At 40.4% G+C, this 12,306-nt stretch overlaps 1 protein-coding gene across 3 annotated transcripts in view; it reads left to right on the top strand.

Annotated features, from left to right (window-relative positions):
• MSRB3 (methionine sulfoxide reductase B3) overlaps positions 1 to 12,306 on the top strand; it is an 81,561-nt gene that overhangs the window by 66,137 nt on the left and 3,118 nt on the right. For all 3 annotated transcript variants that reach the window (XM_063155131.1, XM_063155132.1, XM_063155133.1), the window contains one exon: positions 8,128 to 8,225. In XM_063155131.1, the coding sequence (XP_063011201.1) occupies positions 8,128 to 8,225 (98 nt within the window). The remainder of the gene's footprint in view (positions 1 to 8,127; positions 8,226 to 12,306) is intronic.

Below are 12,306 nucleotides of genomic sequence, written 5' to 3'. Positions count from 1 at the left end.
ATCAATCTTAAGGACTAGCTTTGTGGATAAACTGTAATATTAGGCAAAGAGGAGGGTTTTGTTCTCCACAGTGGCATGAGAAGGAGCTGTGCTCCACCTCTCCATATTCTCCTCCTGCAGAGTCTTGTCATGTGGCCAAATGGCCCTTAGAGACCTGGTGGTTTGAAGCTCTGTCTTCACTCTGCTTTCAATGCTCTATTCTGTCAACCTTTGATATCAGACATTGCCATCATCTAACTGCCTCCGGTTTTTGCCCCAATCCTGACAAAAGTTTTCCTTCATGGCCGAGAAAATGATGTCCGTTTTTAGTTTGTGACCAAGTTGCCTCACCTAGACATCTCCTTTAATAAAGGAAATGGAAGAAAGGGAACGTTTGTCTTTTTTATTGTTGTTTGCGGGGGGGTTGTTTGTTTTAATCAGTGTAGTAACACTTTCCCTTGTTTCAAGGGAAAACTAGTGGGAAGAGAAAATTATAACTTTACAGTTGAGATGAGAATGTGTTTGTCCAGCTGTCCTGTCTTGTCTGCTAGAGCATTCAATACTAGAGGCATTAGTGAAGGAGGCTCATAGAAGGAATATAGCTGCAAAAGGAAGACAGTACAGGCTTTGGGTTTTTTGGTATTAAAATTAATTCAGTAACCTCTGTGGTTTCAGTTTTAAGCATGCAGCTGAGTTTTGGCTGTTCTTTACAAACTTTATTTCCCAGACATGCATAACAGTACTAAAAGGAAAATATTTCAACAAACAATTTGTGGATGTTCATTACTTGAAAGACACCATGACAAATTTTTCAAATATGTATTTCATCTGTGACTGCTGTTCATTTCAGTGCCAGATGTTGATTATTACAAGGTTGCATTTGCTTGGTTTTTTTAACTTTCTCTGTGAACATATTGCATTAGAATTCCAATTTTATCAAATCACTTCCATCTAAAGCCTGCCAGCTCTACTGCTATCCTGATTTACTAATCTTTTATGAAAACTTTAGCAATTTAAGTGAGTTGCACAGATAACTCATTGATATACAAATTTAAAGGTATTTTGCAGTATATATATTTGTTTTACCAATACTGCTTTTGGAGGGAAAACAAAAACAACTATTTGAAGTTGAATGCTTTGGACTGAGGTTATTAGGTCAACAGTAAATTTTAAAAACTATTTGAGAGATTTCATGATGGCATTTTAAAATTATAGCTTAAGGTTACACTGCTTCACACAGTTCTGTTTGGCTCCTTTGATGCTGAAGATCTACAGCTGACTTATGTGTAAGATATATTTTTAAAAACATTAGCCATGATTTAAAGTAACAAGAGACACTATTCAGATGAGGGGAGAAACCTGTCCTTTGGGAGGAAGTGAGTTAGGTTCAGTAGTTTTTTGAACCTGAACCAAGAAAGAAACCATTAGTAACTCAATCTTTGTAAGAAGACATGAGGAAGATCCTAGCTCCTGCCTACCTGGAGATTTTAGCAGTGGCTTGTACATTCAAGATGTTGAATATCACAGAGGAAGACTCTAAAGGAACCAGCTTGTATTAATCAGTATTTTAGACCACAGTGAAAGCACAAAGGAAGCAGCTAGGGCAAGAGCAGTATTGTGATAGAGTTATTAATTGCTAAAGAGAGTAGGCCCCATGCTTTTATTGCTCAAGAGACATCAGGGACACTCTTGTTCTGAAAAATTCAGATGTCAAATGAAATTGTAGACGCTAAGTTTCAGATCTCCCTTAACAATCATTTTAAACAAATATAACCTCCTCCCACTAACAAGGAAATAAATCTGGATTGCATATGCTGTTTCATGGTAAGTTGTTTGGATGCTCAGAGTGCTGTAAAGGAAGAAAACAAATACCACCTTTATTCATGGCTTTCACTTTTTTTTATTTCCCGAGTGAGAAACATAAAGGAAAAAACAGATGGCAATTGTCTCATAAAAGCTGCTATTAGAAGTTCAGTTGTTTTGAAAAATTCCCTTCCCACATTGTTCTGGCTGCACAGTATTTGCCTGCTGCAATAGCCCAGTTTTGCTGTTAGAGACAGGTAATATTAGAGAGAAGCTCTATCTTTACTTTTTCTTCCAAAATTAAGTTTCATTTTGTCTTTGTGTTGTTCCCTTCAACCCCTATCTAGCTACCACTCTGATGCTTTTTCGGTGTGGTCTGTTGAAAAGCAGTTCTGTGTTGTCCTTCTTGTATCTGATGGTGCTAGAAAGGAACGGCCATTTTTTTTCCCATTGGAATACATATCTAATGTAAAGCTGTTTGCTGGTGAACAAGGATGTTTCAGTGCCTGATTCTGTTTCTACCTACATTTAGATAAATTACATGAACCTCCACAGTAAGAAGTGTTACCTCACAGTAAAATAATTGTGAGTAAGAATATTCATTATTCATTCATCATCATGGAGATATTAAGAAAAATAACCCAGGATGTTCTGTGCTAGCCAAAAAAAAAAACCCCTATATCTGTACAGGCATCCTACATAATAGCAACATGTCACTTTGTAGTTCTACATTAAACTTTTATGTGAGAAGTTACAGCTGTGGATGCCTATGTCGTTCAGATTCTGTTTCAATAAACCTTTGAGAAAGGAGAAAGTGAAAGCCCTTCAGCTTTACAGCAGTTTCAAAGCAGAAGCTTTATTACTTTTTTTTAATCCTAATACACTTTATGTTTTTACACAGACATGGTTTCTCAGTGAAGATAAATGATGAGACTGTACCTTAAAAAGCCTTTGGGTTTTCATTAATCCACATTAGGTTAAAAGGGAATCAGAATTCTAAAAATACAGCACATCAGAGAAACAAGGTATTTTTCAGGTCGAGGTCCTCTTTTACATCTGGTGCCATTTGGTAGTTCTAACATCTTCCATCTCCCCCTACTTCTCCATCTGTAAATAACTCACTGAAGTAAATGCTTGGAATAATTACAGCAAAGAATGATAAAATGCAGGTTGGATTTAATCTCCTAGGGATCTAAAATGAAAAACAACCACAGACATCACAGTTACTGAGAAACTGGAACTCTCCAATCGGCAGGTGTATGAGATGGGAATTATGTCAGAGTATTACATGCTTTAGGATTGCAGTTGTGCTGTTCAAAAAAATGTCAAAAGGAGTATTAGTTAAGGAGAGGGGGAAAAATAGCCTAGTGGGGCTGATTTTCAAAAGCAACCTGCCATTTTGCTTCTGCAAATAATTATAGAGGCACAGTTCTAACGGTTAGATGTCTAAGTGCTTGCATCCATCTACTAGGATGTTGGAGATCTAACTAGAGTAAAATGTGTGCAAACTTGCAATACTGGATAGAGGTTTGAGATGCTTCTAAAATTGATCAATCAGTCAATCAGCAGGTAACTTTCCAAAAGTTTATGAGAACAAAATGTCTTTTTTTTTTTTTTTTTTTTGCATGAGGTTAGAATTGCCCCAAGAAAGAATCCTGGAGTAGCCCACAAAATAAGGGTCTTTGGAGCTTCCTGGATTAATGTGAAAGAAACAATCTACTCCTGCTGGGGTTTCATATTTGTATCAGGAATGCAAAATGGGGGCTGGACGATGGGCACACTATTTGTGTTTGCTGCCTTCCTCTGGCACTATAGCTACTTTAGCATCTCAGTTTGACTGTTCAGTTTGTCAGCTCTCTGGGACACACTGCTGTGTGCTTGCAGCTGTGTTGTCCTGGTACCCACCTTGTGCCTGCTGCCTGTATAGGTGCCCACCGTGACTAGCACATTAGAAATACAGACTCAGTCAGGTACCTGGAATAGGAGGTCTGAAGTGAGAAAGAAGATGGCCTCTTCTAAATGATTTAAGTCCTCTGCCCAGAGTGGCAAAAGCAGCATCCAGCATTGGTTACCAGACTCAATGTTTCTGTTCCTCCCTGTCCTGTGTTGCTGCCCAGGGCAGTACCAGGCAAGAAAGCATTCTTTGACAAAGAGGCATAAACCACTGTCTCCTCTTTTCCAGAATAGGGAAAGCATTATAAAACACAAAAGATTCAGTTTTGGTGAGGGCATGTAGAGTGAATTTTAGAAATGCTACACAGCTTTTACAAAATATTTGGGGACTGTCCTCAAAAGAGAAAGAATAGGACATGACTCTATGTGTGACTCCCAGCAGCATAAGATCCTCTCTGTTACTCATGCAGGATGGAGCGGAAAAGATCCGTCAGTAATGTTCAGTTTACACATGCTTTTCACTTAAATACTTGACAGAAGAAAGTTTCATGGCTTTATTAAGCATATTTTAGATCTAAGAAATGATAATTGCTGTATATTTGAAAAACTACTCATCGCTTGTGGCTTGCTTATTAACTTACCAGAAACTGGCCCTTAGGACATAGTGGCCTGACTCCCATGCAAAAGAGTTGTTGGAGTGAACTCAAACACGACAGACTCCTATTTTAAATCCTGTTTATATTGCCAGTGTGGTGCAAACTGTCTGTGAATTTAAGAATGAACCCATTTAAAATGTCTATAATGCAATAAAATTGCTGGCAATTGCTGTGTCATACTGCCCCTCAAACTAAACTTTGCATTCAAGGATAAATGTATTCACAAATCTTAGTTGCTGTTCACACACACAAAAGTGTGAATATCATTTGAAGTTGTTCATTCATCTGGTAAACTCCTCCCATCCTCATCTTCTCTCTTGCAATTACCCTTTGGCCCTTTCCTGCAGAGGCTGTTTCTTCCTAGCTGGTATGTTTAACCACCCTTCAAAAGGATGGCCTGGCTCCTGCTGCCCATCACATATGGGCTAGACTTGACAGAGGGCCATCATCCGAGGAGGGTTGAGTCTTGGAACCAGGACTTGCAAAGGGTCTCCACCAGTGCTCAGCCTCTGCTGTCATAAGGGTTACTGTTTCTCTCCGCTTAGCAGAAGCACAGGAGATCCAAAATTGTCATCTTCACCCCTATCCCTACAGGAGCATGCCCTTAACAAGTAGCCAGATAGCCTTAAAGGTGAGCTGAAGATTTCATGGATGGCTTAAAGCAGCCTAAAATGTAAAGGTAGCTAACCATTTTGCAGCCTTAGGGCAGGAAGGAGGCAGGAGGGCAGGATGGAGGGGCTGAAGCCAGGGAGACAGGTGAAGTGGCCTGGGGCCTGCAAAGTGGAGGCCACTGCTGGGCCATTTACTTCTTGTATAGACAGAAGCTTTAAGGCTGGCTTTCTACACCACTGGGAGGGGCCTGATGTGCAGGCAAGCAGGCTACTGCTGTTACAGCTTGTTCCTGGCAGCTTTTGAAGCAGACAAAATGGTTCAAGAAGGCTTAGCAAGCTATCAGATGGGTTTTCCACTCTACCTCAGGAGAGGAAATGAGACTGCAAAAGGGGATTGATTTTCTGGTCAGTCTGGCTCATCAACTCAATGAGCAATTCATTCATCTTCCTCTCAAGGTCAGCAGAATGACAGTGTGTGTCACTGTGCCCTTCAGGACATTGTCTGTTTCAAGGTTTGCTCAGTTTTCAGTTAACCCTCACAGAGTTAGTGGTTGGTCCTGGGAGTGCTGTGCCTGGCCTGCCATGTAACTCGAGAAGAGACAGTTTGGCAGGGAGTTAAAAATACACACTGTGGAGATCTGTTTCCTAGTCCCTCTCTTGGGGACCATATGTGGCAGTGGTGGAGCCTTTGGAACATGTGTCACATGTAGCATGAACTGACAGTCTAATCTGAAGTCACTCCAGTTGGGTACAAAGACTACTTTAGGAGAAGCTTGCCTGTTTATATAGGTTTCAGATTACTTCAATTGTAGAAGTGTATGGAGTGCATCCAAAGGAAATAATTTTTCTCTGGTGAATGGGAAGACCAAAAGGAGAAGTCCAGAGAAAGAAGGCTGGATGGTCTTTCTTAATGTCAAAGCTGACATAAACACATCTCCTCCAAACTCTTCTCACAAGATAATTTTCTCAGCAAGACACAGATTGCTTCAATCTCTGTGTTGCAGTCTTTGAAGCTTCCCCCTCATTGCTATAATGAAGGAGGCATGGTTTCCTTTGAGAATTTCTGCAGCCCTGAAGTTTGCCTTCTCTAAAGGCTTTCTCATGATCAGGTGGTTGTTCCAAAGAGCTCTCTCTGAAATTCCTCTGCCATCACACAAGGGCAAACTGCAATGTTTGCTTTGCAAAATTATTAAATTAACAAACAAACAAACAAATAAGACTTCATTTAAAATATTCTGACTAGCTCAATTTTCATTAGACAGAGGCCCAGCTAAGAAGATGAGAAATGGTGTTGGAAAGGAGCCACCAATTAGGAAACATCAATTTTTCTGTCAACAGGATAACCCCTTTTACTAAACTTGTCATGTGTTTACTCCTTTTCTGTTTGTGAAGGTAGTTGTTTGACAGCAACATTTTGCATGAGGGGAAGGATTTATAAATTGTTTTTTTACAGTTAGCATTGCTGCACTGTTTTGAGTTCCTGTTTTGTGGGATATTTTCCCTGTTCAGGGTGTTTGCTCCTCAGTCTGCCTGCTGTCTGTAGCTCTTCCATTTGTAATCATTGGAGAGAGGGCAATGACTCTTGTTTCTGTAGGAAGTTCTGGGGTGGAAACAATTGTGGTGGTAGGAGGCACCTTGTGAGCATAGGGCTTATGACTTGCAATGCCTTCAGGTAGCTTAGAAATGCTACTGTATGTGTGTTCTGAAAAGCAAGAAAAACACATTTCTGAGCATTTATTTGTTAAAAAAAATATCCTTGTTATGCTTACATCCTAATAAATCTTCTTCTATATTTAATAATCCAGGATACAACTGAAGACATATGGGTCTTTTTCCAGTTTACACATTTTCTCTACCTGCATTCGGAAAAGTTGATAGTTTCCACTCTCCTTTTACTTACTTACAGAAAATTTTACTCACTTGTCTTATGGAAAGCTGTATATACCCTTCATTCATCTGCATGCAGTGATTCACAGCTACTGCTATGTTTCTTAATAGCTTATTGCAAGTCATTTTATGAAATCATCAGTAGCAAATGCTCAACAAATACTAGGACGAGAAACGAGGAAATTCTTTATTCTTGAGCATATGGTTAATACAGGGAGACAGTAAGAGCTGCCTGTTCATGTTATATTTGGCAAGAGACTGAATGAGAAGGACAGATAGCTGGTGAGATTTCAGATAGGCACTGGTAGATGCTGACATGACCTTATGGCCTGTCAGTTGCTGATGTGGGAATCCTGCTTCAGGAAATGGAGCATTATGATGGCTTTTGAGGAGTGCTGAGAAGTTACTATGTAATGTGTGTCTTCTGGGTCACCACTGCCTGTGTTGTGGAGAGGGGGAGATTTTGTGTGGAATAGTTAAAAAGTGGAAGGTCATTATTTTGGTAAGTGGCCATTACTGGTAGGTCAGGTACACATATCATCATCTGGTGTCAGGTCATGCAGCTCAGTGCTCAGCTATCAGCTGCTTTGAACATGTACATTAGTGAGTGCAGTTGTTTCATCCTGGATGCAGACCACATGCAGATCCTCCACTAGTGTCTAACACGGGCATAGTTATGGTTCCACCTGTCCATGTCTGATCTGAAGCACTCATTACTGTTTTGACATGAGACTATACAATAATAATCATCTCACTACCTCTAATGTGTGATGGTTCAGTGCCTGAACACATCCTTTTGGGTTTGCCTTGGGGAAGGCAAAGATTAAGGCATGTTTTGGGGCTCTAAACTGCAATTTCCCAATTAATTTTTTAAGTATCATTATATTGCAAAAGCAAAAGCATTTCTCTTCCATAAAGCCTTGCTGTTTATATTCAGGGTGGAATTTCTGGGTTTTTTTTTAACGCATGGTAAAAGCTGAATTGCCTTACCTGGGGCCTTTATCCCCAAGCTAAACTGCTATGACTGCTTGTGGTGGAGGGCAGGAATCCCTGTGGAGATGGAGGTTGGGCAGCTAGGGAAAGCTTAGTCCTTTCCTGTAAACAACTGTACCTGGTTGGGGGGGAAGTTTTCCAAAGTACCTAAGTGATTTAGGATTAAAAAAAAATCTCCATTTCATTATTTCCATGCTCTCGAATCAGATAAACATTTTTCAAAGTGTAGTTCTGTCCTGTTTTTTGCAATGCTATCTGCCACAAAGACACCCCCTTTTTTTACCTACCTTGTTCCTCTTTTCCAGGTTGGCCTTCCTTTTATGATGTGATCAGTCCTGATGCAATTGCTTTCAACGATGATTTCTCCTATGGGATGCATCGGATTGAGATATCCTGCAGTCAGGTTAGCTTATAGCACATTCAGACCATTCCAATAGCAAAGGCTGCAAAAACCATTACAGTGTGCTGTACTTTCCTTGAGATTTGCAAACCTTTCAGTTCTATTAAATAGTAATAATTGTGAGAGAGCACAATGGGTCATAGGCAAAAAAGCTGGGTGGAATGAGCTGAAGGCACAAAGGGATCGTTGGAATGCACATTGTTGTCTCATGTGAGATTTACCAGAGCCGATGTAAATGGTTGGACTCGGTGCTGAGTGTGCAAAAATAGTCTTCCTGAAGAGGGTCCCTTCAAAGGAGCTCCTGAGCCTGTGCCTGTCCAAATGACTCCACATGTGAGCAGTTGAGAGAAGTTGAAAGCAGTGGAGCGACTGTCTATGTGCTGATTCCATCACTCTACATTACTGTGCATCCATGCTAACTTGCTCCCAGCACTCATTCCCAGCACAGTCCTAATGGCTGCCTCAAATAATCCCATCTGCTGTAATAATGAAGTCAGTAGTCATTCAAAACATGCCCAAATTTTCCGTTAATCCGTCTTGTTCTACTTTCGCTCATCCTTTGTGCTGCCCTCCTTTCTGTGAAGGGAAAGGCACAGTCATTACCTAGCAAAGGGAGAAGCTGCTGCATTGGTGTTCAGCAGCTGTAGCCAGCAGCTTGCAGCCCTCTAGCTACACATTCTCAAACTCCTCCTGAGAGAAGGAGCAGCTTTATTTGGGCAGTGATAATTTGCTCTTCTTCCAGCATTGTTGTGGGGGTAAGTGATTTTATCCCTGACAATATGCATTCTTATTAGTCAGTCAGACCTCATTATATAAGGCTCGGAGTGAGTGGAGAAACTTATCAAGAGTATCCATTAACTTCAGTCTGCATAGAGCATTTGGCCCAGTATGTTAATGACCATATTAGGGTGTCTGCTAGTTTGTCATGTATACTATGAAGTTCTGAAGTTTTTGCATGGATGATATGCTGTAGAAGATCCATTCAACATTTTGTGGGAATATCCACTTCCCTAAATTCAATAGCAAGGTAGCCATGAGACTGCAGATTGGGAAGCTCATGCTTCAGCAGTGGTTACTGGCATAATCAAAAATGCAGTCCAGTCTCTTTAGCTCTGCTTAGTAGGCCTGAACAGTGCTAAAATCTGCTTATTGCCAACTTGCTTGACACACTTCAGGAGATGGCCAGAGCTCCTGGAGAAGCCCAAGGAAGCCTGTGGTCAGCCAAGGAATATGGGAACGTCATTTACCTGTTACCAAGCAAAGTAGTGTTAAAAGACCTGAGACCAGCAATATTAGCAGCAGTCACATGCAGATACCATAAAATCAAAGCAAAACTAAAATCTGAATTTGAAGAAAAAAATATGACCAAGGTCATATTTGCTATATAATCCAATAGTGACTTCCTACCAGCTATTCCAGCTTCCTGGGGCAATAATTCCATTTAATCCTTTGCAGATGAAAAAGTGGTTGATTTTTCTTTGAAAGTCCTTCCCGCCTGTCTGAGAGAATAAAAGAAATATTTTTTAATGTTCTTCACTATAGAAGAACTATAGAAAGCAAACACAGGGGGAAAATCACTGTAATATTAATCAAATACATCCGTGGGATTATCCTAGAAATAACTTTCACTGTTTTTGGAACACACCCTGGGTGTATTTAAAAGGTCAGTGATTAGTGACAGGTAGAAGTTAAAACAAATGCAGTTGAGGAATAGTGTAAAACTGGCTGCATCTCTTTTTTTCCTCTGTCCTGTTCAAGCATCCCTTTCCCTGTGGTCTCCCTACCTACTATTTTTCCTGTGCAAATCAATAAAATTCCGTAGTCACAAGAGTAGTGTTTGCACACCAATAGCTTGGACTCTCTGCTGCAGCAGCTGACTGCAAGCTGCTTTCCGTGCCTCCCAGCAGTATATTAGAACCAGGAGGCTTAGGAGATCCAAGCATACTGACAGTTAGCAGTGACCCCCTCCCTTTCCTGCTCCCAAGCACATACTTGGAATGCTTTAACCATTTCACTGTACCAGTTCATTCTGCCCAATGTATTTATGTGCAAGGCTGCAACAGATAATTATTTTTTTTCCAGAGGCTCTGCAGGCATGTACATATGTCCTAGAAAAATGATCAGCACCTATTATGTGTGGGGAGGGACAGTAAAGTCAATTCATCCTTGTACTCTCAACTGAGTGCCAGGTTTCTTATACTGTGATACAAAGGACTGAAATACATTTCTGTTTAGGGCAGATGAGTTATAGAGTCCTCTATACAGAGAATCGCCACATAAATTTTTGGTGAGGGGTAATCTCAAAAGGTAACAAATTTTGCAGTAATTCAATCCTGGAGTGATTCTGCCATCACAAAAAGGTGTAATGAGACTGCCTTGGACTCTCATACAGCTTCACAGGTTTTGTGAGGAAAACCTTTTTGATAGATTGTCTTGGTAGTCTGTGTGTGAATATATTACTTCTATAGACCATTTCTCTCTGCAGTTTCTCTTGTTCTGTTGCTGTCCAGTAGAGAGGGAATGATTTATCTTTTGTTAAATGTTAGTCTGGAAAAGATCTGTTTAACACTTCCAGCCAGGAGGTTTTGAAGCACTCTTAGTTGAGATGAGATGATTTAATTAGGATGCTGAGCATTGAGAAAAATACTCTCCCTGGGACACTTAATTCTTTTTCCCCCCAAAGGTATGCTTATAGTCAGGTGAAATGCTTCATTGTTAGATGCCCCACGTTCAGAAACAGCTCCGATTTTTTGCACATGCTAACATAAAAAAGGCCTTCAATGTAAAGGAAAATTATAAAAAGGATAAGCAGTGGAAAATGGAGGAAAGGATGGCAAGACAGCAGTCTTTCAGGAAGAAAACTTGAAGCTTAGTTTTCTCTAGGTCCCATTCAACTTCCTTTTACTTACTTCCCTTGTTTTATCTTCCTTCCTTAAAAAGCTGAGCAACTGCTGCTTAACCCAGTCATGCATGCCATTTTCCATTGCCTGTGGGAGTGTGTTCTGCTGATACCACAGGCTGGAAGCCCTTGGTTGTTATTGGGATCTTTGCTGGACTGCCATGGCTGTCTCAGTGACACTTTTTGAGGTGCAGGGAGCCTGCTGTGGGATGTGGGATGTGTTTGCATGGGTGAAACCAACAGGTGGGAGCACTGAAGCTTCACATGTCTACCTGCCCTGCTCCTGAAGTCAGTGAAGATTATTGTTTCAGCTGTCATTAAATGAGCAGAGTTTCTGTCCCACCTAGCTGGTGTGAGAGTCTCCCCCAGCCTTTCAGTCTATTCAGAAAGTTTAACCTGGAGGCGAGACTACGTGCTACTACAGACACATTTCCTGCTGCTTTGGTGAATTAAAGGCCATAACAGCAGGAGAACATTAGCAACACATTAACTGCAGGGTAGAGATTTGCCATCACTAATTCATTCAGAGTTTGGAATAGTCACTATTGCCTCTATGTATTTGGAATACTATGAATTAATTAAATTTTAAGAATAATTTGCAGTCTTTAATTTTTGCTGTCTGACTGTGAGCCCATGAGCAGGTCTGTGATCTCAATTACATCATTCCACCTCTCACTGAGATCTGCTATTGACTTGAAAGGCCAAGGCTCTTTGGTAAAGCAGCATGACTTTCCTGTTCAAGATAAATATTTCTCCAGTGCAAGGTTTTAGTTTTTTGTTTCTCGCGGCAGACTGTAAAAATGAACTTGTGGAATTCAAGTGACTAATTACAAGAAGTTCTTATTCAGATAAATTGTCAGGCACAATGTGCAGTGATAGTAATCTTAATTTTTGAATAAGGATCAGCAGGGTTAGCTTCCTCAAAATACTGTATTTGTAAAACAGTCCTTGTAAAGCAAAAGACTGTTACCTTTCTTACAGACAAGATCAGTAGTGCTCACCCTGAATAGCACTGCAAGTATTTGGGTCTGATTCATACAGAGCAAAAGGGGCAGCAGACCATTTGAACTTTCTTATTCCTTACAAAAAACAAAATTCAGTATCATTTATAATTTCTCCCAGACAGAAATTATTGGTTAAAAAATTACATATCTGCACTACAGGTCTTTTTCAGTCACCTGTCCC

The sequence above is a fragment of the Melospiza melodia genome, chromosome 4 (genome assembly GCF_035770615.1).
Source record: "Melospiza melodia melodia isolate bMelMel2 chromosome 4, bMelMel2.pri, whole genome shotgun sequence".
Classification (NCBI taxonomy): Eukaryota; Metazoa; Chordata; class Aves; order Passeriformes; family Passerellidae; genus Melospiza; species Melospiza melodia.
This window is presented reverse-complemented; position numbering and strand designations above follow the sequence as displayed.